We start from the raw sequence: 27,494 nt of genomic DNA, 5'->3' as shown, positions 1-27,494 counted from the left end.
AGAGAAAGTCCAGTTTATTATCCAGAATGTAGTCGTTCAGGATGAGGCTTTTGTTGTTGAGGGACTGGGTATTGAACAGGGTGAGCCTCATGTTTGTTTGTACGGTGGGGATGAACTCAGGTGATTTAGCCAGGGTTTGCAGACAGGAGGTGCGATCGTGTGCATTGCTGTGACCAGGTGCGCTGGGACGATGAGTGGGAGTGCGCTGAGCCGACCAGAGTACGGGAATGAAGTGACCTGTTTGTAAGTAAACAAACTTACGACCAGAGCCTCTATGAATATATCTGGGTCGTCACAGGAGTCCGTGGTATTTGATTGCAGAGATGCATGATGGGGTGGAGTAAGTGTTGAGCAGAAGTAGCCTTGCAGCGGAGTACCTTAGAGCCATGTCAGGCAGGGGCAAAGGGGACGAGAACAAGGCCAAGGTCGAGTAGGCCTTGCCAGTGGAAGCGGCAAACAAGACAGTAAAGGCCGAAGTGGCAGACGAGGCGCAGGACAGTTCGGGAGCGGGCCTGAGGCAATGGTGGAAGAGCCGGGCAGGCAAAGCCAGGAGCAGAGCCGGGACCGAGCAGGGAGCAGATCCAACGGCCAAAAAGCCACCACGACCACCAGAAAAGCAGACTATGTACAATGACCCAGTCGGAGAAGCGGCGAACAAGTAACGCCAGCGTCCTCTCCAGACCGGATTTGGTGGATTGCACGGATTGGAAACCATTTCGTGGTTCATTCGCATAAAGCACGTCACGCACCAAAGGTACTATAATAGTATTACATAATAGTATTACATTCCTCCCAATCTGGCGGAAACTGAGCACAGCTCATCACCCATCAAACACCATCAATACCGTGAAGCATGGTGATGGCGGCAGCTTCATGCTATGGGGATGCTTTTCAGTGGCAGGGACTCGGAGATTTGTGACTTGTAAGAGAAGATACATATTGTTACGTTTATGGGGGTAGGTAAGAAAATACTGTAGGAAAGGTAGGATTGAATAGGAAATAGTATGGACCATGTGACGTGTCGGAGCATCTCCATGTACATAAGTAGGGAAAATGTAGCTTAAGGTTGTGTTTAAATGTTCATCATACGAGGGATGATACCATGTTAATTACTGGTAGGGGTTAAGGTTAATTTCCACTGTTCGTGATACCATCTGTGGCCATCCCTAACATTTATAACAACCGCCGGCCAAGCAAAACATCAGCCGGCTAGTACTCACACTCCATGGACACATACGGCAAAGACCCACCCAGGAGAGGTGGGGCAAAAATGGTTCAATGCGTGGGGAATGGGACTGGTAGGCCATGCCCCCTCTCCCCCCAAGTGACGTGGCCAGATGACATAGGCGGGCGAATAAGAAGCTTCGTAATTGGTTCTGGGGAGGGAGAGTGCGAGCGGTTCTGGAGAAAAAGCTTCGCCATTTTTGTGTCCTTGGAGGAGAGCGTTTTGTATGGAGATCGTGAGGGAGCTTTGACTGCTGGCTCTTCAGGGGGCTGGAGGCTGCGCTGTCCTTCCCCAAACGGAGGATAAAGGAACCAGGGCTGAGTACGTGCTCGCCACCAGCTCAATAGCGAACGCTTTCGGCACGCGGCGTTCAACCTCATCGCCATTTTTCTGAGCTTCCCACGCAGATGGATCCGGGCTTCGACAACTGCTGACCTTCCAAAGGATCCATTTTGGGCCAGCTAAGTGCCGGAGAGTGACTTTTCTTTTCTTACCTTACCCTGTATTTGTGTTTGTGTCTGTATGGAGGTATCTCAAGTTTTTACCTCAGCTTTATTTTTGTTACTTTCATTCTGCACCTTCATTTTCGTGAAAATAATTATTGTTACATTTTCGTTGTCGTGTTATTGGTGCAGTTTCGGAATAAACCCATGTGTTTCTGAAGTTAAACGCTTCGTGTTTCTTCCATCCCACATGCATCATAACCGCCAGATTGGGAGATTGCCTCGGGAGTTAAAGCTGGTTCGGTTCATCTATCCAAGGCTGGTGATAACTAGCTGCGGACGCGACAATATTTACTACTAATACGACTACTACTCCGCATACCAAACTAGTGGGAGTAGCGACACCACATGGGAGTTTACGTTTTTGCATTTCTTTCCCTTGGGAAAAGGGAAAGGCAAGGTTGAGGCAGCAATGTGTAATTTCTTCAGGGTGCCGGTGATAGCTCGCATACTCTTCGCGAAGGAGACTGCAGGAACTTCCGGTCCACCGACTAATGCCAGCAGATGGGACGCCCATTTAACGTCTATCCTCACACACTGATGAACCACCCTGTCAGTGAAAGGACCAGGATGACAGTTTATAACTTGGTCGGAATTCGAACCCAGACTAGACAGCTTTGAGGCGAGTGTGCGTACCTCCAGGCCAACCTATCAGCCAATTGAACTAGTACTGGAGATGATAAAAGATAAAATTCACTTAATTTTGTGGAAAACCCCACAGGAAATACCTTCGTGTTTTCTCAAAAAATTGACGCATCTTGGAAGACAAAGTCCTCATAAAATCTCTGAAGAGATCAATCGCGGAGAACTCTAACACACGTCTAGCACGTTTAAAGGTCCACGTCGAACTGATCGTTTCCGCGAATCAGAATCGGTTGCCCAGCCAGTGCGATTGTTGTCACATGACCATCCAATTGCTACCACGTTTTTAAAAAATTCTTATGGGATTTTGCCCACCACAAAACCTACAATGCCACTCGAGGTGGGGGCTACGCAAAGGAAAGAAAAGTATAGATATTAGACAGAAAGGAGGAATCTATATTGGCATTCCTCTTGAATTGAGGTAGGTTGGGGTAGAGGGAATGCCCCCCCCCCCCCAAGCCCTCTCCTCCCACAGATCTCCCGATGTACCTGTTATCTGCTGTTGTACTTGTGTGCTTCCCTCTCTCTCCCCATCTTGTCTCCCGCTCGCCGCTCCCTTTATTATATGTTTTATGTGTCCGTTTGTTTTTTTGTGATTAATGTTAGCTCTTACACGAGCCTCGATCTTGTATCCCAAAAAAAAAATTCAAACACTTTACTTATAATGGGCAGAAGGCTAATTGTCCGATAGTGAGCAGCATCTGATTTCTCACCAGAGCCTTTAAAGAGACGGAGAAGGTAAGGAAATTATCGCGTCCGCAGCTAGTCTACTTCCAGCTAAGTGGAAACAGACTTTGACAGACACAAGCAATACAGTTTTGAGAGAACATGTGAAACATTATTGTGACGTAAGCACCCCTCTCCTTCCTTCACGATGGGGAGTTTAAATGTGATCATAAGCGTAGTTCAAACTCGCTTCGGTGTGGTACCCATAAATCCCTTTACCCACATTCACCCAAAACCTACTCCGGATTGATGACGACCAGGGGGTAAAGCGAGTTACCAGGGGGTAGAGCGAGTTACCAGGGGGTAAAGCGAGTTACCAGAGGGTAGAGCGGGTTACCAGGGGGTAAAGCGAGTTACCAGGGGGTAGAGCGAGTTACCAGGGGGTAAAGCGAGTTACCAGAGGGTAGAGCGAGTTACCAGGGACCCTCATACACACATGGACATCCAGTTTCCAAAAGCCCTTTTCGTGGCCTGCACGTTCATGGCAACGAGTTAAGACGTTAATAAATCGAGCGCACTGTAATTTTGAATAATTTCACGGAGAAACGTCCAGTGCGTACGTAATTTGTATACAGCGACCAAAGACCACAACTCGGCAGTGGGGCATCGTAGCGGGGCATGCAAGGGCTCTTTACACTCGGGGGAGTCTAACGTGTACTGTGGAGCATGGCCTTGCCCCCCGCAGTGAACCGTTTCATTGTCAGCACTAAATTAATCTGTCATATTTGGCTTTACTGGTTCAAATTATTCGTACGGCCATTTTATTGATTTATTTATTTTTTTGTATACAAGATCGAGGCTCGTGTAAGAGCTAACATTGATCACAAAAAAACAAACTGACACATAAAACATAAAACATGATAAAGGGAGCGGGAGAACAAGATGGAGAGCAGGGACATCGGGAGATCTGTGGGAGGGAGAAGGCTTGGGGGGGGGGGGGGGGGTGGGGGAGGAGGCATGGGAATGGGTTGAGGTATAAAACACATGGACACTGCGAGGACTTCCAGGAGAGAAGTTTGTATTTGAAAAAAGTGGATCTGGGGAGAATTAACGGGGGTAGAAAAGATCAAGGTTTTGGATGGGGGAAGAAAGGAGATGGTGGTGAACAGCTGTTTTTTAAAGTCGTCAGATGATAATATTATATTTCATACGAATATGAAATATCATATTATGGAAGTTTGACAATTGCTCAAAGAGGCATTCCATAGGGAATGAACTACTGAGAGTAAATGGAAGCAACAGAAACAGAGACCCAAACAACTCAAACTGTGAATCCCCACCATACAGTTCTGGTATAAAGATTCGTTATTTAAAAATGAAGTAATGAAGAAAATCATTTATGGAATTACATAACGTGGATCCACCTCTGATCTCCCCATGTCACCTGTGTTGCTTACCTCCGTCACTTCTGTGGGCAGGATATCTCAAAAAGTTGTGCACGGATTCGGCCGAAACTTAGTGGACAGGTTGGTTGGGTGTGCGACGTTTTTTTTTACACCCTCCCTCCCATGGCCACCTGCGTCCTCGCACTCACACTCAAACTTTGCCGCCCATCACCAATCCACCACCTGGGTCATTCGCTCGTTCACTAATTAATTAATTGCGCTCTCAACGGCCGTACACACTGCCAGGAATGGTATAGACGCTTTGTTACCTTAAATAGTGGGAGTAGTATAAATAGAAATGTGGAATTTCAACATGGACATGGCAGGACAGTCGCAGCTGTCACTTACAAACGCGCTCCGAGGATCTCGGGTTGTAGCCGGAACGCGCGGCCATCTTGGGGTCCAGCGTTGGGGACACCTGTTATTCTGGTTATTGTTGTTCTTGTGCCGTTTCGTTGTCTGCATATCACGAGCAAATCTTGTCCGATGTGGAAAATGCACATTCTCAAACTGTGACGTCCGATAAGGGAGAAATTGTCTCGACTCGTGTGACGATTAGCGTTTGTGTGGTTCGACCGCGCAGGTACGACACCTCGAGGCGGCCATGTCTCTGAAGAAAGGCGACGAGGCCACCGGAGACCTGGACGAGGAGGCGCTCCTGGAGAAGCTTACCCCGGACGAGATCGCTCAGCTCGAGATAGATCTCGACGACCTGGACCCCAAGGTGGGTTCGTTTGTGTGCACGCAGCAGGCGGCCGTGCCTACACGTGGTCTATTTTGCTGTGGTAATCCACATCGAGTAAGACCCGCTGACGATGGTCACCTTGTGTACTTGATTCGTCCCAGAACGCTGCCCTGCCCGCTGGACTACGGCAGAAAGATCAGACCAAGAAGGTGCCGACTGGAGCCTTTCGGAGAGACAGCCTGCTCCAGTTCCTCGAGAAGGAAGCTTTGGAGACAGAGGAGAATGAAGACCTGGTACCCTTCACCAGGGAAAAACGAGGTGAAGATTAAGAACGTTAAGCTATTTTGTGATTATAATTGCATATTTAATTATATGGGGGAGAGGGAGGAGGCAGGAGAGGGAGGGGTGAGGAAGGGAGTGGGGGGGGGGGGGGGGAGGTGGTGGGGGGTTCATCACCTTTTCGTTGAATATATGCTGGTGAATGTGCCGTTCATCACGTTTCTGGGTTAAGTGTGATGCCTTTCAGGAAGAAGAAGAAGCCTTACTCCCCACTTCATACTGTACCGGAATTGTTTGATTTATTGTCCCACGTCGCACCGCGGAGCGAAAGGGGGACGATGGTTTTCCCCTCCGTCCGTCCGTCCGTCCGTCCGTGCGTGCGTAAGCGAAGGACCGAATTCTAATTTGGTGTGTGGGTGCAACTAGGCATAAGGAAGAACGCTATTGAAAATTGGGTCGCCACGTCAAAATCCAAGATGGCCGCTGCCATGTATGTCTGAACCTTGTGAGCGGAATATCTTGAAAAATAAGCGAAGTACCAACTTCTAATCTGGTGTGTCGCTGTATCTAGGCATAAGGAAGAACGCTATTGCAAATTAGGTCGCCACGTCAAAATCCAAGATGGCCGTCTTGCGTCCTCCACTTTGTCAACTCGCATCACTTCACCGACGGGGGACCTATGCGTAACGCTTGTTTGTATTCAAATGTCTGGTGATTGTTTTGTATTTATTTATGCGAATGTGTACTTGTATATAACTGTCATTAATTTTAAAAGGCTTAGGCACTATCGAGCGATTTATTTTATTATTATTATTTTAAATCCAAAAGAACGAACTTTTTTTCAGATTTTATTTTCCTAAAACACTCCCAGGCACTCACTGATGAACCTCTGAAAGTTTGACAAAGATCCGTTCAGCCATCTCTAAGAAAAATGGCGACACACACACACACAGAGACAGACAGACAGACAGACCAACACCAACAGCTCTCTTATATAATAGATGATATCGACATGTACTTCTTATTCTTTCATATGCAACACAAGGCTGTGGAGTAGCATCAATAGCTGAGGATGTGGTTGTGCTGCTGATGCAGTGCTCCCTCCCCTGTATATTAGGAATTTGTTCAGCGTGCCGGTGATAGCTCGCCTACTCTTCGTGAAGGACACCGTGGAATCCACAAACTAATATGAGCAGATGCGATACCCAGTTTAACATCCCTCCGAGGGACGGCATACACATCGATGAATCACCTTGCCTGTAAAACACCAGGACGATAGTTTATAGCTGGATCAGGATTCGAACCCGGGCTCGATAGCCATCCTGCCAACCCACAATATCACTAGTACAATGCAAGTTGATATAACCATACTGTGGTTTCATTTAGACAACGTAGCATTTTCAAATACAGTATATTGTTGTGGACTCGGTCGGTATTGATCATGAAGAGAGTTCCCAAACCCACTATCTGGCCAACATTCTGTGGTGTGGCAAGTTGCTAAGCAACCACGGACGCCGTCTAAAAACGTTTAATTCAGGCAGAGTGCAGCGTCTAACTTCCCTTAACTCCTCTGGCAAATTAAATCCCCAGGATAGAGTACCGTGCTCTCCAACACTCCACTGTATCAATCAAACAGTCAAGCGATACCGTACGTGCAGCGTCAGCTAATGGCTGACCATAACTAAATAGCATGGGTGAACTTCCGAATACTACTCACATAATATGTTCTAACTCATCGTAACTAACAATCGGATAGTTTGAGAAATGGTTTGTAATGTCAACAAGAAGCACGTATATACAAGCAGTGTCACAGAAGAAAAGCTCTTACCCCAAGCACAGAAGGCCAGTACTATTCAATCATTTAGTCACAGTTCTACAACACAGGCGTTTCAGCCATTCCGGGAAAGGTAAGAACGAGGGACAGAGAGAGAAGAATAAAATTTTGAGGCGTGTTTGCAACCTCTCGCTCACCGGACGCAAGCCAGCGGGCTTACATTGGTCCCAACAAAAGACAAGGGGAGAGGAAGAAAGAAGAGGAGGGTAGATGGTGTTATGCAAAGTTTATGGTGACTGTGTGTGGCTTCAAACAAGAAGCGTGAAGTGCAAGTCAGTAAGTCAGCCCTAAAAAGGCCAAGGGGTTCTCGTTGATGCTCCATCTGTTTAAAGGAAACAAAATAGAAGTACAGAAAGGCAGACAAAGGTAGTGTAAATCAGTGTTTCGTGGCCAATGCATCTGGGAAATCTCCGCTGGCGTTCGGAACCTTTCTGGGTCGCACTCCCCACCAGCCAGCTTGCTCTCGTCCCGCCAGATGCTCGTATTGAATCTCAGAACGGCCAACTCACCTGATCTGCTCTTCGCTTTGGGTTTTTATAAACCGTGGAGTTGTGGATGAGTGGCTTCCTCTTCGGTCTGGCCAGGGATTTGGCTTCCCATTGGCCTGCCCTGTCTCTAGGCGGCACTCATTGGGCTACTCCAAGACTGCCAAGGCAGGACGAGGCATGGCTATGTAGCTGCTTGTGGGGCATCTATTCAGTCCTTCTGCTTGGCCGTGCCTGACAAGTCTTGACATGGTTTTTTTCCATTGATCGCTGGTTTGAAATATGAGATTTGGTTGTTGGTTTTGTAATGGACTGTGTTGTAAAGCATGTATGACAGACGTGTTGAGAGAGAGATTGAGAGAAAGGGAGAGAGACAGCAAAAACAGATCCTTGCAACTACAGACCAATCAGCCTTCTCCCAATAATCAGCAAGGTCATGGAATCCATCATCGCTTCTGACATCAAATCCTTCCTCTTCTTCAATGGCTTGATCTCAGATCATCAATTTGGATTCAGACCAGGTCATTCTACTCTGCAAATGCTGCTTCTGCTGTCTCAACAATGGATGGAGGTCCTCAATGCCAGACAGGAAATCAGAGCTGTCTTTCTTGACATATCACGCGCCTTCGATATGGTCTGACACCCCGCTCTGCTCACCAAACTTTCCTCTTATGGTATCCATAGAAACCTCCACGCATGGCCTGTGGACTTCCTCACCGGTCGCAGTCAACGTGTGGCCCTGAATATAATTCTCTCATCTCCCCTTCCTGTTCAGGCTGGAGTTCCTCAAGGCAGTGTTCTGGGCCCTGTGCTTTTTCTGGTCTTCATTAATGATCTCTCCGACTCTCTGGAAAATCCTCTCTATCTCTTTGCTGATGATTCCACTCTCTGCCACTCCATATCTCAACCCTAAGATTGGCAGGCAGCAGTCTCTTCACTTTCTGCAGACCTGGACAATATCACAAACTGGTCAAACAAGTGGAACATGTCTTTCAATCCTGACAAATCTCACACTCCCACATTGTCTCTCCGAAAAGACCGACTGGACAACCCTCCCATCTACTTTCTGAACAATCCTCTTGAAGAAGTTCTGTCACTAAAGCTTTTGGGTCTCACTATCTGCCATGATCTTTCCTGGGAAAACCACATTTCCAAGCTGGTCTCCAAAGCCAGTCGCCGACTGGGCATCCTCCGTCGTGCAAAGTCCTTTCTGGGCACTTCTGAGCTCCTCACTACTTACAAAGCTTTCCTCCGCAGCTGAATGGAATACAGCTCTCCCTTCTGTGCTGGTGCTCCTGCCTTACACCTAGCTCGGCTTCTCGCGGTTGAAACCAAAGCATTCAGAATCATTGGAATTTCCCACGATGAAGCTGATTCTGAGGGCCTTTCTCTCTCTCACCGCAGGCAGGTAGGTGGTCTTTCTGTCTTCTACCGACTCCTCTCCAACCTTGCTCCGGCCTTGCTCCCCCTGCTCTGTCTGTGCTCTTTCCCCCAAATATTCCTGCAGGACGCACAAGATCTGCCAGCAACCCTCTTCTGGTGAAACTGCCAAAATCTCTGCTCATCAAAAAAACACTCTCTGCTCACCTTCACTCTTTCATTCCTCTTTTCTCCCACCTCTGGAACAAACTCCCACATTCTCTTCAATCCCTCTCCTCCCTCCAGGTCTCTAAAACAGCTGTTCACGACCATCTCTTGTCTTCCCCCATCCAAAACCTTGATCTTTTCTACCATCGTTAAAACACCCCAAATCCGCCTCTTTCAATCCCCAATTTCTGTCCTGAAATTCCTAGTCGTGGTCATTTGCTTTATACCGTGTACTCCTCCCTCCTCACCAGCCCTCCCCCTTCCACAGATCTACCGATGTCCTTGTTCTCGACTGCTGGTGTGCTTGTGTGCTTCCCTCTCCCTCCCCCTCTTGTCTCCCGCTCCATTCATTGTATGTTTTTTGTGTCTGTTGTTACGTTCTCCTCCTCAAACCCCGGTCACGGTGTACCTCCGAGCCCCGAAAGGAGTCACGGCAGAAAGATGTACTATTATGTGTGCCAATGACCAATGGTGAAACAACACCAATCAATTATTACAAAACACAAGTATTGTATTAATATCACACAATAATAACAACTTGCACAAGTACAATAAAACCTCAATTGCACAACAAACACCGTATAATTCCTATGATGGTACCACCAGTTTCTTAACTCAATAACTCACGGTACTCCACGTGAGCGAACTGTAACACCCCCAAAGTCACTGTCACGACACCAGGTAAAAGTCGATCCACGCTCCGGGGATCACAAGAAAAAAGGTCGCACCGAGACCTGAACCCAGGACGGCCGACAGTCGACGCTGCCGAAGAGCCGCTTGGTGAGGTGTCGGGCCGACGTCGGTCAGGCAAAAGTTCACCCAAAAGGCGACTGGGAATTCACACCTTCAGTTCACCAGACAATGACGCTGACATGAACGAGCAGCAGTTCCCAAGCGGAGAACTGCGAATTCCCAAGCGAAATCCACGACACACACGAGAACCAGGCGAATCGCTGGTGCGAGGTGAAATGGCTGGTGCACGGTGAAATGGCGGACGGTCTCGTAATGGAGGCGTACTTGCTCTCCAGCAATGATTCACTTTCGGAACCAAAATCAGAACCTGTCACGCAGGTTTATCTGCCACAACAATAACGACACTGTCAAAGGAATCCCTTTCCCGGGGAAACCAATATTCGCTCGTGACCAATGTCCACCCGCGTCCACTCGACACCTCAAAGCAGATCGGCCTTTCTTTCCTGATCTCACTTGATCCACTCCAGCCTCTTCTTCCTCTTCTTCCGGTTTCTCCCGATCCATTTCGTTTTTCTTTTGAAACACTAATTTTTACCTTTGAAGGTAAAGTTTTTATTTTAGTTTTTATTTTTTATCAAAAAAGAGAAGTTTTTATCAAACCTCGACTCTGATTCTGCAACTGGACCAGATGGCATCAGTCCTCGGGTCCTAAAATCCTGCTCTGCCGCTCTATCTCACCCTCTCTCTGTTCTTTTCACCCTCTCTTTTGCTCAAGGTCATCTGCCAGCATCTTGGAAATCAGCAAACATTACCGCTTTACACAAAAAAGGTGCAACAACAGATCCTTGCAACTACAGACCAATCAGCCTGCTCCCAATTATCAGCAAAGTCATGGAATCCATCATTGCTTCAGATATCAAATCCTTCCTCTTCTCCAATGGCTTGATCTCTGATCATCAATTTGGATTCAGACCAGGTCATTCTACTCTGGACATGTTGCTTCTGCTGTCTCAACAATGGATGGAGGTCCTCAATGCCAAACAGGAAATCAGAGCTGTCTCACTTGACATATCACGTGCCTTCGATACGGTCTGGCACCCAGCTCTGCTCACCAAACTCACCTCCTATGGTATTCAGGGAAATCTCCACTCATGGCTTACGGATTTCCTCTCTGGTCGTAGGCAACGTGTGGCCCTGAATGGATTTCTCTCATCTTCCCTTCCTGTTCTGGCTGGAGTTCCCCAAGGTAGTGTTCTGGGCCCTGTGCTATTTCTGGTCTTCATCAATGACCTCTCCGACTCTCTGGAAAATCCTCTCTATCTCTTTGCTGATGACTCCACTATCTGCCGCTCCATTCCTCATCCCTCAGATCGGCAGTCTGCAGCCTCCTCACTCTCTGCAGACCTGGACAAAATCACAGACTGGTCAAACAAGTGGAACATGTCTTTCAATCCTGACAAATCTCACACTCTTACAATGTCTCTCCGAAAGGACCGACTGGACAACCCTCCCATCTACTTTCTCAACAATCCTCTCCAAGAAGTTCTGTCGCTCAAGCTTTTGGGTCTCACTATCTGCCATGATCTTTCTTGGGAAAACCACATTTCCAAGCTGGCCTCCAAAGCCAGTCGCCGACTGGGCATCCTCCGTCGTGCGAAGTCCTTCCTTGGCACACCTGAGCTCCTCACCACATACAAGGCTTTCATCCGCAGCTCAATGGAATACTGTTCCCCCCTCTGGGCTGGTGCTCCTGCCTCACACCTTGCTCGGCTTCACGCTGTTGAGGCCAAAGCTTTCAGAATCATTGGAATCTCCTGCGATGTAGTCAACTCCGAGGGCCTTTCACTCACTCACCGCAGGCAGGTTGGTGGTCTTTCTGTCTTCTACCGACTCCTCTCCCGCCTTGCTCCCCCAGCTCTCTCTGTGCTCTGTCCCCCCAATATTCCTTCAGGTCGCACAAGATCTGCCTGCAACCCTCTTATGGTTAAACTGCCAAAGTCTAGGCTCTCTGCTCACCTTCACTCTTTCATTCCCCTTTTCTCCCGCCTCTGGAACAAACTCCCCCACTCCCTTCAATCCCACTCCTCCCTCCAGGTCTTTAAAACAGCTGTTCACCACCATCTCTTATCTTCCCCCATCGAAAACCTTGATCTTTTCTACCCCCGGTAATTCACCCCAGAGTCCTTGCAGTGTTCATATGTTTTATTCCTCTCCCACCTCCCCCCAAGTCCTCCCGATGTCCCTGCTCTCAAATGTTGTGTTTGTGTCCTTCCCCCTCTCTCCCCATCTTGTCTGCCGCTCCCCTTGTTTTTTGTGTTTTGTGTGTCGGTTTGTCTTTTTGTGTGATTAATGTTAGCTCTTTCACGAGCCTCGATCTTGTATACAAAAAAAAAAAAAAAAAAAAAAATAGAAAAAAAAAGACAGTTATCTCCATTTCACACTCAAACTGTAACAATAATAGTATATGAAACTAAAAATGCTTCCAGTGGATGAAAACCACAAAGACGGAAGTGACGAATCCGTAACACTGTGCATGTTTTCATGTTCAATGTGTTAGCTCTGACATGAGCCTCGATTCTGTATACAATTTTTATTTATTTATTTATAAAACTAAGACAAATTGAGAGAATTAGATGGAACAGAGAAGTCACAAATGGGGATTGTGTCTTCTACACAAACACAATGCAAATTCCTTTTCCATTGATACAGGGAGAGATAATTTAGCTACACAATATACTGTTGCGGATCTCCTAACGTCGGCCTTCCCCTTATCAAGGGGGGATTAATCCTCTTGTCTTTTTACTGGCCGACGCGATCCCGGGGGCTATAACGTCCTTCCCGGGCAGCATTAAATAGGGTTGTTGGTCGAATTTGTCCTATTACCTAAGTACTAACGCTGACCGGAAACGAGGAAATAACTCCCGCCCGAACCACGGTGTTAGTGGACACGCCGAGCGAAGCGAGCCACGATTCGGGCCGTTGACAGGTACTAAACCCGATTCGAGCGGTTCTTAATCGTGCCACGCTTACCCAATGGAGGAAATGACTAAAACGATCGGATGAAGAGGAAACCAGGAAGAACAGGTAATTTATTAGTTATTTACACAAGAAGAAGAGGAAAAGAAAGAGCAATGTACAATGAAGTGGAAGAAGCAGATACACAGGGCAGCCTTAATAACAGTCTTAACTTATTCCCTGGACATGGGCCCGTTCACTCTCAAACTCACTCTCAGGGTCACTCACATGGGGTTTGGAGATGGTAGTGTTGAGGGTCCAAGGGTCCACAGCTCGTCCGGTCCCCAACTTGTACTGTGCAGATGGTGGAATACGGCCGGCAGCTCTCCCCATGGCGTAGGCGCGATGCGGACGATTATATCTCGGGGGATCGGTTGGCGATTAGATTTTGCGTACGTAATACTTGTACCGGCGCCTTTATACGCGCGCCCGGTATTGTTACGATCGATGCGCCACTTCCCCAATGTCCTTGACGCTGCAGTCCTCTGCAATGCGTGCCGCGCGCCCGCCCTCTGTAAAGCTTGTTGCCACAGTGCGTCTCTCCCTCTCGTAACTACTCAAGCGTCTCTCCCATAACTCAACTCCGATCAGGTCAAGCGCCTCCCTCTCCCCGCTCATAACTCGAGTTCGTAACTCAGCGCTTCTCCCATCATAACTCAACTCTGCACACGAACTCTGTGAGCGCCTCTCCCTTCTCAGAACTCGAGTTAGTAACTCAGCGCCTCTCCCATCATAGCTTGAGCTCACGACTCGAGTGCTTGCCTCATAACTGATGAGTGCTGCGACCTCACGAGCGCCTCTCCCTTCTCATAACTGAGGTGGGGGCCTCGCGTGAAGGGTTATATTGCCACGCCCAGCGAACCCTCTGGAATGTCCAGCCACACCCTGTCAGGCGATCTCGCCTCAGCCCTGATTGGCTGTTTAGGGCTTACCGGCTCCGCCTTGATGGCTGCTTGACGTGGCCGCACCTCCACCCTTGCGCTCCGCCCCCTTTCCGGGCCTTAACTTGTGGCCCTTGGGCTGGTTTGAGCGGAAGCCCAACGAGTTCGCGAAGGCTGCTGGCAGCCTAAAGGGCGAGGGCGATGTACAGACTGGTTAGCGCTTAATGGCGTCGATTGAAGGGAGGCTGCAAAATGGACGGGGGGCCTACTCTTATTTGTTCTACACAACGCAGATGCAACTATTGGGAATGGCCTTATCCTAAACACATACTAGGAAATAACTAACGTCCTAAGGTGACCTACGTGTTGCATATGGCCTATCTATAGGGTGCAACCTTTAACCTTTAATGATGTTACCTGTGTGGGTTCTCAAAACCGCAACAATACTATGGAGATAACTACACACGGGTTCCTTTATGTGTATTGTATGTCTCCAAGGGGTCTTCAAAAACCATCAAAGTATCATTACTTAGAGGGAATGTTTATGTTGGTTGCTTTTTCCAATTGCAATTATACTTACCCAAAATGGTTTCCATGGGGCCTTGCATCACAAAATGGTTGCCCATTGTGGGCCAGGTCTCTGGACAAGCAGTGTTTCTCATAATTTGTTTCTCTAATTAGTCGTGCAGACCACCACGAGTTGTTGAAAGTGTGTAGTTCTGCAGCCTGAACTTCAGTGATTTCATCCCCGTTCTTTTTGTTTAACAGAATGTGGAATTGATTTGTCAATTTGTCGTAGCCATGGTAAGAACTAAATATTATTTGCATGAGAATAAGGATACATATGTATGTAACATGATTAGCACCATGAATTACCATTCCACCCGTCTCCTCTTCCAGTGATCATCACTGACCCTCTTCCCCTCTCTTCATCTCACGACCGGGTTGTACAGGCACACCATATATTCCAAAGGTCCAGGCAGCAAAGTTGGTACCAAGGGATGTGGCCCCAAGAATGGCAGAACCAGGAGCAGAGCTGCCTGCAGTGGAAATGGGGAGTGACGTCACACTGGAACCTGAGCTGGAAGAGGCCTTGGCCAATGCAAGCGAAGCCGAGATCTGTGACCTAGCAGGTGGAAAATGCTTTTTTCACAAAATTACGTTAGCTACTGCAGTGCTTATAAAAGTAAATAAATCCACCTTGAAATATCATTTGTTGCTTTGGTGGTGGCAGCACTTTCAGCAGATAGTTGTGGAAAGGTACAAGCTAAAATTGTGATTGGCTGTAAAGTGACCAAGTGATTTGGCTGTAAAGGCTAATTTTGATGTATTGATTAAACAATGAATCGATTCATTATTTGTTGATTAATCAATTGTTTATTTAATTTTTTCGATTAATGACTTATTTAATTAATTTTCAAAAAGTTACAGCTTCGGATGAAGCACAGGTGGTTTAGATATGCTATTAGCCAATTGATTAAGAAATTATTCTATGATTATTTATTGATTTTATGCAATTAATCAATTAATTATTGTACACCTCTCCCACTCAATACAGTCTCTATGAGCTGCGTGGCGATATTGCCGGGTGCCAAAGGCAGTGTACTTTGAATGTATCTGTACTTGTTGGATTAATTGATTAGTTGTGTAATTAAAATAAATAAATAGTATTTGTAAATTAATTAATTTCTTAATAAATTGGCTAATAGCATACCTAAACCACCACTGCTTCATCCAAATGTGAAACTTTTTGAAAAGCAATTAATTAAATAGTTAATTGACAAATTAAAGAATTAATCGATTAATTGATCAACCAATAATTCAAAAATACCCACTTATAGCCAAATAACTTTTTTTTTGTATACAAAGTCGAGGCTCGTGTAAGAAGAGCTCACACATTAAACACAAAAAACATAAACGGACACATAAAACACACAAAAAGGGAGCGGGAGACAAGTGGGGAGGGGGGGGGGGTGGGGGGGGGGGGGGGAGAGGAAAGCATACAAGCACAACAACAGTAGAGAACAGGGATGACGGTACTGATCGACGGTAGAAGGGAGAGGGCTGGGGAAGGGAGGGGTGGGGGGGGGGGGGGGAGATACACGGTATACAGCAAATGAACACTACGAGGCATTTCAGGAATGAAGTCGGGGATTGAAAAGAGGTGGATTTGGGGTGTTTTAACAGGGTTAGAAAAAAATCAAGGTTTTGGATGGGAGAAGATAAGAGATGGTGGTGAAGCCACCATCAAAGCAACAAATGAATTGGTCACTGTCATGACCAAATATCAGCTTCCTTGCTCAAAAGGTACCTCAGATATTTCCCAGATGAGAAGGAAAATAAATAAGTATGTAAATCGATAATAATAAAGTAATCAATTAATTAATTAATCAAAAAAAAAATACCAAATTTAGTGTACATCGAAAACCGTTCAATGTAGGAAATTGAAACATTACCAAATGTCACATGGCTATTTAATATAGCGCATATTGAAAGTACATCGAAAACTGTGCGAAATGAGAATCATTGTAATCACTTCATCCTTTATTGTTTTCGGCTGGTTACAAAAAAGTGAAGAATCGCATTTAACGATCTCCCACTTTATACACTACATGACCAAAAGCATGTGGACACCCAAACATCGAACATCTCATTCCAAAATCATGGGCATTAATATGGAGTTGGTTCCCCCTTTGCTGCTATAACAGCCTCCACTCTTCTGGGAAGGCTTTCCACTAGATGTTAGAACATTGCTGCGGGGATTTTCTTCCATTCAGCCACAAGAGAACTAGTGAGGTGGGGCACTGATGTTGGGTGATTAGGCATGGCTCGCTGTCGGCGTTCCAATTCATCCCAAAGGTGTTCGATGGGGTTGAGGTCAGGGCTCTGTGCAGGCCATTCAAGTTCTTCCACACCGATCTCGACAAACCATTTCTGTATGGACCTCGCTTTGTGCACGGGCACATTGTCATGCTGAAATAGGGAAGGGCCTTCCCCAAACTGTTGCCACAAAGTTGGAAGCACACAATCGTCTAGAATGTCATTGTATGTTGTAGCGTTAAGATTTCCCTTATCTGGAACTAAGGAGCCTTGCCCAAACCATGAAAAACAGCCCCAGACCATCATTATTCATCTTACACCAAACTTTACAGTTGGCACTATGCATTCAGGCAGGTAGCGTTCTCCTGGCATTCACCAAACCGGGATTCGTCCGTTGGACTGCCAGATGGTGGAAGCATGATTCATCACTCCAGAGAATGCGTTTCCACTGCTCCAGAGTCCAATGGCGGCGAGCTTTACACCACTCCAGTCGCCGCTTGGAATTGCACATGGAGATCTTAGGCTTGTGTGCAGCTGCTCAGCCATGGGAACCCATTTCATGAAGCTCCCGGCGAACAGTTGTTGTGCTGACGTTGCTTGCAGAGGCAGTTTGGAACTCGGTAGTGAGTGTTGCAACCGAGGACAGATGCTTTTTACATGCTACGCGCTTCAGCACTCGGCGGTCCCATCCTGTGAGCTTGTGTGGCCTACCACTTCGCGGCTGAGCTGTTGTTGTTCCTTGACGTTTCCACTTCACAATAACAGCACTTACAGTTGAGCAGAGCAGCTCTAGCAGGGCAGAAATTTGACGAACTGACTTGTTGGAAAGGTGGCATCCTTTGACGGTGCCACGTTGAAAGTCACTGAGCTCTTCCGTAAGGCCCATTCTCCTGCCAATGTTTGTCTATGGAGATTATTGCATCACTGTGTGCTTGATTATATATACGTGTCAGCAATAGGTGTGGCTGAAACAGCCGAATCCACTAATTAGAAGGGGTCCGCATACTTTTGGTCATGTAGTGTACTTTCGTGATCAATTCTGGCGTCTTTCTCAGCCTTGGTAGTTGTGGAAACACTCGAACTAGAATAAAAGCTGCTTTGTAAAGGCTTATGAATGTACTATCCAGCAGACTTTTTAAAGTATAATTTGTACACATTTACCTCAGAAGTGTAGATACATGCAATTACAGATTTGTAAGACTGCATAGGGTAAGTATTCTATTAGTACCATATAGTTACCTCCGCCACCAAAGGTAGATGGAGGTTATGTTTTCACCCCTGTCTGTTTGTCTGTCTGTTTGTTTGTTTACAAAATAACTCAAAAAAGTTGTGGACGGATTCGGCCGAAATTTGGCAGAGATGTAGTGTATGTCACAAGGACAAAATGATTAGATTTTGGTGAAGATCCGGATTCGGATCCGGCTACTATAATTTTTTAAGTGATTCTTCACTATTGGGAGATGGGGCCAAAAACGATACATAGCAGGATATTTCAAAAGGTTGTGGACGGATTTGGACGAAACTTGGTGGACCGGTTGGGTGTCTGACAAGGACAAATAAATTCGATTTTGGTGAATATCTGAATATGGATTCGGATATGAGAATTATTTAATTTTTCAAGTGATTCTTCACCATTGGGAGATAGGGCCAAAAACGATACATAGCAGGATATCTCAAAATGTTATGGATGGATTTGGACGAAACTTGGTGGACCGGTTGGGTGTCTGACAAGGACAAATAAATTCGATTTTGGTGAAGATCTGAATATGTATTCGGACATGAGAATTATTTAATTTGTTAAGTAATTCTTCACCATTGAGTGATAGGACCAACCAGGCGGAGGTATGCTCTCTACTGAGTGCCGTTCTAGTTACTTTTGTTATTAGAAGGGACCTTGGAAAAATACCATGATTTGCTATCTTAATACGGATTATATACACCAAATTGTGTATTTTAGTATGATCTCTCACACACACACACACACACACACACACACACACACACACACACACACACACACACACACACACACACACACACACACACACACACACACACACACACACACACACACACACGATTATAACGAGTGTTTGTGTGTTTGCAGCTATACTTGGGATGCACACCTTGATGAGCAACAAACAGTATTACGAGGCCCTGTCAAGCAACGCCATTGTCAACAAGGAAGGTCTAAACAGTGAGTTCATTACTTTGCCTTGGATTTTCTTTCACAAAACTGGTAATTCGGGGGTAGATAGACACAACAAATGACCACTTGGAGGAAGAATAGGCAGCGGGAAGAATGCGAGCAATGGGACGGGTGGGGGAGTTGGGGACCCCAGGAGTGAACATGTCGTTTACAAGCTCAAACACAACAGGAAAGGGGATGAAATAAGAAGGGGGAAACTGGGGACCAAATAGCAAAACAACAAAAAAGGGAAAGGTGGTTCGACGGAGAGTGGAGAGAACACAATAAAATAACCCGGAGAGGAAAGGGTGCCCTTGGGGATCGATAGTTAGTGAGGCGAGAAAAGGTCACAAGTTTGGATTGGGGAACAGAACAACTATGTTGAAGTCCTGGCATGACGAATGAGATTGAATGGATTGAGGAATTGGTTCCACAGGCGAGAGAAGAACAAATCGAGTGAGCAGTGAGCCGAGATTTTGGAAGTAGATTACTGTCAGATTGCATGCATCCTGCAAAAAAACTGGAGAGGAAGGGATGGGAGGGCAAGACCAGAAAGGAGGTGGTAGAAGACAGACATGTCACCAACCAAGAGATTGAGTTTCATCGCGGGACATTCCGATGATTTAAGGGCCTTCATCTCCACAGCATCAACATGTAAAAGGCGTGAGGCAGGGGTGTCAGCCCGAAGGGGAGAGCACTACTCCATCGAGCTATGAACGGCCTTACATCGTTAGAATTTTGGATTTGCCAAAGAAAGACTTTCCACGGCAGAGGATACCCAGTCAGCGGCTGGCTTTGAAGGCCAAGGGTAGACATGGCGAATTGATGGTGAAATGGTCAATTAGATAGTCGTGGTCATCGCTTCTTGGTATGAATTCTACGGAAATATCTCAGATCAGATGACTACATATTGTCTTTCATGAATTAAGAGCCAACCTGTTCCATGATCAATCGGACTGAAGGTGGATTGTTCCTGCTTTACCTGGAGCATCTCAGTCTGACTAAGAATAGGAGAATAAATGAATGAAAGCAATACATAAAACGAATGATGACGCAATCGACACCAGACACAGATCCACCACTGGGGTGTGAGGTGCTACTGTGGTGGCAGAAGATTCCTATCTGCTATTTCCCAAAGCAATGGAGGTGCTCAACACAAGCCGTGAATAATCCCATAGCCAAGAACCATTCCTGGTTAGGCCTCCACTCAGTCCCAAAATTAGAAAATTTCTACTGAGCAGTTAATGGGAATCAGATCCACACCAGTGAGGGCAAACACAACAAGGCTTCACCCACTCCACCACCAAGCTGTCCTCAGAGGGGTTTGTGGGGTAGTGTAGGGAGGATGCAACAACAGCTTAATTATCTCACATTAAGAATACTTGGCAGCTAGATTTTCCATTTACCAGAACATTTATGAGTTACATAATCCAAGGATTCTCCAAGACTGGTCATTGAACCTTTGGTAGGTGACTGTAGATCTTTGTGTTCACTTCCTCAATATTGAAAGTGGTTTTAAATACATTCTTTATGCTTTATTTCTCAACCAAACTGTTGCTTTATCATAAAATGAGTCTTTCATGACGTGGAGTTGTGTAGTCTTTCTTACCTCTGCCACCGAAGGTGGATGCAGGTTATGTTTTCACCCCCCTGTCTGTCTGTTTGTTTGTTTGTCTGTAAACAAGATATCTGAAAAAGCTGTGACGGATTCGGACGAAATTTGGCGGAGAGGCTGGGTGTGTGACAAGGACGAAATTATTAGATTTTGGTGAAGATCCGGATGGTATTTTTTAAAAGCGATTCTTCACCATTGGGAGATAGGGCCAAAAACGATAGATAGCAGGATATCTCAAAAAGTTATGGACGGATTTGGACGAAGCTTGGTGGAGAGGTTGGGTGCGTGACAAGACTGAACCGATTCGATTTTGGTGAAGATATGAATATGGATTCGGATACGATGTTTATTTAATTTTCTAAAGTGATTCTTCATCATTGAGGGATCGGGATAAAAGCGATATATATATATATATATATATATATATATATATATATATATATATATATATATATATATATATATATATATATATATATAACATGATATTTAAAAGAGTTATGGACTATTTATGACTAAACTTGGTGGATGAGTTGGTTAGGTGACAAGAACAAGCCAAATAGATTTTGGTTCAGGTTCGAATCGAGATTTGGCCTGTCAATGGGATACAAAACATAAACTGTTCAGCTTGGCGGAGGTGTGCTCTACCGAGTTCCGTTCTAGTTATGAATAATTGAATATATGGGATATTGGATTACGTAATCCAATAGGGCCAAAATCTATCATCCTTCCGAGGTGATAATTATCAATGCCATTTTCACAGGAAACGAATATTCTATCTTATTGTATAAGTGTCCAAATGTACTTGCTGGTGCCCTGTTGAAATGTCTGGTCACCCCCTGGTGAAACGTTCGGGTTTTTTTTGTTGTTGTTGTTGATTGTCACCTATGTTCCAGAGGTTGTTTTGTGTTGTGAAAAAAACAGTAATACATCGTACATCAATTATGGAATAAATATGGAGCGTCCCCTTTACCACCTCCCATTACCTCCCTCCCACTGATGTTTCCAGCCATCACCACTGTTGATTTCCGAGAGAGGAGAATGTTGTTGGAATTGCAAATTATTAAAGTCAGCATCACCTTGTCCACACTCTCCTTGGATGTCCAGGTGTTGTCCACCCTGATGAATGCAAAGTCTTCCCGGAGGAGCCTCCAAATCCCACTGATGTGGAGCAGAGCCTGAAGCGTATACGAGACAACGATCAGACCTTAACTCAAGTCAACCTCAACAACATTGCGGTATGACGACATGAATTGCATTGTTAACTACAAAGTATCTTCTACCAAAGTCTCAAAAGTCTAACGTGACAATCAAGTCCAATCATAACCCTGAATAAAAGCGTCCATCTGTTACCAAACCTCATGTTCCACTGCAAACCCCTCCAGGACATCTCCATGTCCACAATGATTGAGGTTGCAGAAGCCCTAAAGTCAAATGGTCATGTGGAGAAGTTCAGCTTGGTTGGCACATGCTGTAACGACAGTGTAGGTTTGGTAAGTCTTATTAATAAACACATTCCACTGCTCGTTCCCAAATGCATTCTCATACTAAGGTCATACCTACATAACATAAGGGCATTTTTTTGCATACAAAACTATACATGCTCGAGCCTTGTGGAAGAGCTAGAGCAGAAGGAAGGTAACCAAATGGAAAGAGGCAAACGCCAACAGCAGAATAGAGATGAGAGTGAGATCATGGGGAGGGGGAGAAAGAGGGAGCAGATTCACAATAGCCTGGAAAAAAGGAGTGCTTGGGGATGGGATCATGTGTATGGATGGGGGATGACATTAGGTCGTGGCAAACAGCTTTCTTGAAGCCCTGAAGCATCGACCATGAGTGGATGTATGGGTGTGCAGGTTTTAGCTGACATGTTGAAGGTGAATGGAGTTTTGAAGAGCCTCAACATCGAGTCCAACTGTCTAACGGCTCTTGGTGTGTTGGCAATTGTGGAAGCTCTCAAAAAGAACGACCGTCTCACTGAACTCAAGCTGGATAACCAGGTACGTCCATTGCAAAAGCCGAAAGGTTTCCACCTACACCAGTGCAAACAGGGACCCTTTTGGAATAAGAAGGCAAACGTTCTTCAGGGAGATCTGAAATGGCTGGAACATGAAGTGACCAGTTTTGGGACATGCAATGCAAAAAGTGAAAATTTAAACTGTTACAGCGGCAGCAGCTAGGAAACCGTGTCGAGATGGACATGGCCGCCATGGTGGAAGGAAACAAATCCTTGCTGCGTTTTGGTTACCAATTCTCCTCACCAGGACCTCGAAGCCGTGTAGCGAATGCTATCACAAGAAATAACGATCTTGGTAAGTCTCAGGAAAGGGATTTAGGATAACTGGAGTTTTCTATCAAATTTAGGGTTTTTGTACTGACACTTATTACAATTGTTTTTCCCAAGCCTGGTGTTGGCTTAGCGGTTAGGGTGCCGGCTTGGGATCCTAGGATCCTGGGTTCGAATCCCGATCGATCGCTGAATTAATGCCAGGGGGGTTGACTCAGCCTGTCATCCTTCTAAGGTCGGCAAATTGAGTACCAGCTTGCTGGGATGAATGATCATGGTGAGTACCCCGATTTAGAATAGGTACACCGTATCCCTGCGCACCGTAAGAGCGTGACCAAGGGTTGGCGTCAGGAAGGGCATCCGGCCATAAAAACATTGCCTCAAACAGGGAACCATGATTGTCATGGGGCCCGCAAGGCTAACCCCTGCTCTAGCGGGGAAAATGGACTTAAAAACGATCATTCATTCATTTCCCAACTCATGCAAAATGATGCTCAGGCAACCAGTGATGTAATCTTTTCTATGAATATGAATATATTGGTGGTACATAAAAGGTGAAGACCTTTTCTTCTCATTGTGAGAAGTTTTATTGCAAAAGGGTGAAATTGTCCTCAAACAAGAAATGATGGATGACCTGTCTTCCCCACAGTGAGGAAGAAGCGCCTGGAGAATGTCAAGAACGCATGATCTTGATGGTTACTGCACCGAGCCTCACTTACCCCACACAATGTAGTTGCACAGGTGAGCAATGAAGGTGAAGTCTCAAGAACCTTCATTGGTTTAAACGGGAAGACCAAGACTCGATTAGTATGAACCAGGAAGGTAACAATTTTAAGACATGGGGAAAGAAGGGGTAGATTTGTAAAATGTTCTGTCACGAATTTTTTCTTTTTCCCCAAAGCATACTGGAGGATGTTTGTAAGTGTAAATCACATGTTCCAAAGCCCTACAGTATGTACTTGCAATGTATTGCGTGTGCACTCGTGCAACATCAAACCACATTCAGCCTCTCCAGAAACTTTTGGTCCCCTACCAGTTTCACCGGAGGGAACTATGGGTTTGCTCTCCATCTGTCTGTCCATCCCACGGTTTTTCAGACTTTTTTTCCCCCCCTCATACCCTTTAATATATTCAACTAAAACTTGGTAAATGGCTTTATTATGATAAGTTCCAGAAAAAGTTCGAGTTTCAGGGTGTTTCGTCAATTTTTCAGAGTTATGCCATTTTTGGACTGAGGCAAAATATCCGGGGACATGTACTGCAAAGCAATTCTCACTCGTTATTACCGATTATCCACCAAGCAGAGTTTTAGAGTCTTTGAATGAAAAATGATGATGAAACCCCTTTTCTTTAAATTAAAGAAATAAAAACACTTTGTCACTTGCTTCAGTGCCCATTATTTGTCTGAGCAGCTATGGAAACATGGTGTGCGGCAAAACGGGTAGTGCATGTGAAACACAAGAGGAAATCAAAACACGAGGACAGGTCGAGATCCATCTTAGCACATCATTGAATGAGAAGTTGACAGGATGGCCTGGAGGTAAGCTGATACTCGTCTCTAAGCTGTCTAGCCTGGGTTCGAATCCCGACCCAGCTATAAACTGTCATGTCGGTGTTTCACAGGCAGGTTGATTCATCAATGTGTGAGCCGTCCCTCGGATGGACGTCAAACTGGGCGTCCCGTCTGCCAGCATTAGTTGGTGGACGTTAAAGATCCCACAGTGTCCTTCGAGAAGAGTAGGTAAGCTATCACCGGCTCCCAATTACAGATTCCTGCCCAAACCTAGAGGGAATTGCATCAGCGGCAAAGCCACATCCTCAGTCCATGATGCTACCCCACAGATTTGTGCTGCCTAGCAAAGAAGTAGTTGAATGAGGAGTAAAATCGAAGTAAAATAAACCATATTAAGATCTTAAGCCTGGTGATGGATTAACAGTTGAGGTGGCTGCTTTAAGATATTAGAGTCTTGAGTTTGAGCTCCTGTCGTGCCGTTGGATTAACTCCAGGTTGATTGACTCAGTCTGTCATCCTTCCGAGGTCGGAAAAATGAGTACCAAGTCAATGTGAAGAATGAGCCATTTGAGTTGTAGTGGGAAATCAATCAAGTCCACAACTTTGTCCCGTAGGTAGGTTTAATGACAATCTGATCTCTGGCAACATCCTGTGGAATACAATCATGCAATATATATATCAGGATCATGGCATCATGTAGAAAGGATCAATAATATTGGTCAATGCAAGCAAGCCTAGATCATCAGCATATACGCACCATCCGAGACGACATGTCATAGATTAAATGTCGCAGGAGTGGCCCGGAGCCGCAGACGTCCGAGTTCTTATAGACGCCTCTCAGTGGTTCAAGCGAGCATCACACCTGGGTTCAACTTGGATACATTTTCATTACATTCTCCCCGCCATTAGAACTACACTGCCGCTAGGCAGGAATCAAGCATGCGACAGCATTAGTAGAGTAGCGATGTCAGTCCATGTCAGTCGGTCCATCCGTAGCGGTCAGGGCGGTGAATTGCCCTGCCAGCACGGGTCGGGAAACTACCGGGTACTACATCCCCAAGCCCGGAGTCCCCCGCATCGGAGTAGCCGCTGGAGGTAGGCGTCGGAGGGGGCACCACAGTGCCTTCAGGCAGGGGTGTATCTGGCGACGGGAGGGACGGCAGATGCTCCATAGGTGGAGCCCCGGGAGAGTGCATAGACTCGTAAATCGGTTCGTCGATGTCCCCGTAAGGGTCGATGGCCCCGCAAGGGGTGAGATGGCGTACGGAGACAGTAGACTCGCGTCCATCTGCCATCATCACGCGAGCATGCTCGGGATTAGCCTGGAGTACCTGCACCTTATCCACTAGGGGAACATACTTGCTCGGGCGAACTGCACGTTTGAGGTAGGCCGGCCCCGGCTCAGCGAGCCAACTAGGTAAAGATCGGATACTACCCGAGATCCTTGGGTGGTGAAAAAGCCGTTTGTGAGGAGTCTGGTTGGTGGCCGTACATCGTAAAGCCCTGATTGAGTTCAGCGCCGCAGGTAATGACCAAGCCCATTTATCTAGGCCCCGGCCGAGGGACCTGAGGCTTAGCGTGACGGCCCTCCATATAATCCCATTGAAGCGTTCGACCTGCCCATTCGCCTGTGGTCTATACGGGGTGGTATAGCTAGAAGCGACATTATTCAGGAGCAAGAAGCTCCTCACTTCCTGGGACAGGAACACCGCACCTCGATCGGTATGCACGTAGGCCGGAGACCCAAACATATAAAACAAGTTCTGCAAGCACCGTATAACCGTGGCGGCCGTCATATCTGCGCACGTGAAAGCAAAAGGGAAGCGCGAGTACTCATCAATGATAGTGAGCAGATAACGAGAGTTACTCGACACCGGCAGCGGCCCTTTGAAATTCATCGCCAATTGCTCCCACGGGCCAGTAGCCCTGACCAGCGTCCCCATGGGAGGGTTGTAAAAACGCGATTTGAGTTCCGCACATACAGCACAGTCACGACAGACCCGGCGAACGTCCTCAATTGGCAGATTACGACTACGCACAAAATGAGCGAAACGCACCACCCCAGGATGACACATAGTGTCGTGCAAAGCGCGCAGACCCTCCAAAGATATGAGACCCGCACATGTAGCCGGCCGCGGTAAGGCGTTGGCAACCAGGTTATCCCTCCCCAGGCGATATTTGATGGTGTAGCAGAAGTCGGCGAGTTCGATACGCCAGCGAATGATTTTCTCATTCTTAATGCGTTGAGCATGTAAGGTGTCATACATAAACGCAACGCACTGTTGGTCCGTGATGATTTGGAAGCATCGTCCGAGCAAGTACGGACGCCAACGCCGAATCGACTCGACGATCGCGTACGCTTCCTTTTCGACAGACGAATGCCTCCGCTCAGCGGAGGTGAGAGTCCGCGAAAAGCAAGCCACAGGGCGACCCCCTGGGAAAGAGTCGCTGCTATCGCATGATCCGAGGCATCACTTTCCAAACGAAAGATTTATTCTCATCAATCGTCGCCACAGCGGCGCCAGCGATGTCGGACTTGAGGCCCCGAAAAGCAGCCATGGTGGCAGGGCGTTTATGTCCTTTATGTACAGTTTATGTCCCCCTTTTCCTTTCCGCCGGGGTATCCGTCAAGGTTGTCCCCTTTCTGGACTTCTGTATATAATTGCCCTTGAACCACTCTTAGCATCCATCAGGCAGCGAATAACTCAGGATGTGGGAGCCGTTTTTGGTTCAAGATTTGTGGTCACAGCTTATGCTGATGATGTATGTGTTCTGATTAAGGGCCCAAGTAGTGTTGCTGCGGTGCAGCGTTGCTTTAAAGACTACTCTGCGGCCTCTTCCACCGAAGTAAATTGGGGCAAGAGTGTAGCCTTATGGTGCGGTTCAGATAACCTTTCTTTAACACTGCCACCGTCACTCCCACATAATTTAGAGTGGAAAACAGATGGGGTCAAATATCTTGGTGTCTATCTTGGCAACCAGGAAGTAGAAACGAAGAACTGGGAAGGAATGATTGAACAAATTACACACCGGTTGAAACGATGGGAAGGACTGCTGCGATCTCTTTCTTATAAAGGCCGCACTCTTGTTATAAATAACTTGATAGCAGCAAGATTATGGCATAAACTAAT

At 46.4% G+C, this 27,494-nt stretch overlaps 1 protein-coding gene across 3 annotated transcripts; it reads left to right on the top strand.

Moving 5' to 3' along the window:
• The first annotated feature begins 4,100 nt into the window (after positions 1-4,100).
• LOC137421535 (tropomodulin-1) lies at positions 4,101-24,235 on the top strand. Of its 3 annotated transcripts, XM_078771324.1 has the most exons (11): positions 4,101-4,388; positions 4,515-4,562; positions 5,065-5,205; positions 5,328-5,484; positions 14,894-15,073; positions 18,868-18,957; positions 21,671-21,801; positions 21,949-22,056; positions 22,420-22,563; positions 22,731-22,875; positions 23,500-24,235. In XM_078771324.1, the coding sequence occupies exons 1-11, from the start codon at positions 4,326-4,328 to the stop codon at positions 23,535-23,537; spliced, it is 1,245 nt and encodes a 414-aa protein (XP_078627450.1). In that variant the 5' UTR covers positions 4,101-4,325; the 3' UTR covers positions 23,538-24,235. The 3 variants fall into 3 exon arrangements, with proteins under 3 accessions (XP_078627450.1, XP_078627452.1, XP_078627451.1); XM_078771326.1 differs by lacking the exons at positions 4,101-4,388; positions 4,515-4,562 and adding an exon at positions 4,672-4,732; XM_078771325.1 differs by lacking the exons at positions 4,101-4,388; positions 4,515-4,562 and adding an exon at positions 4,776-4,910.
• Positions 24,236-27,494: the final 3,259 nt, after the last annotated feature.

This window comes from Myxine glutinosa, chromosome 2 (assembly GCF_964187855.1).
Source record: "Myxine glutinosa chromosome 2, kmMyxGlut1.1, whole genome shotgun sequence".
Taxonomy (NCBI): domain Eukaryota; kingdom Metazoa; phylum Chordata; class Myxini; order Myxiniformes; family Myxinidae; genus Myxine; species Myxine glutinosa.
The sequence above is the reverse complement of the archived record's forward strand: the minus strand, read 5'-3'. Positions and strand labels throughout refer to the sequence as shown.

Coding starts and splice junctions, on each gene's coding strand:
- LOC137421535 (XM_078771324.1), top strand. CDS start 4,326: ATGGAAGCAACAGAAACAGAGACCCAAACAACTCAAACTGTGAATCCC. Junction 22,564..22,730: donor AACTCAAGCTGGATAACCAG/GTACGTCCATTG, acceptor AAACTGTTACAG/CGGCAGCAGCTAGGAAACCG. Junction 22,876..23,499: donor CACAAGAAATAACGATCTTG/GTAAGTCTCAGG, acceptor TCTTCCCCACAG/TGAGGAAGAAGCGCCTGGAG.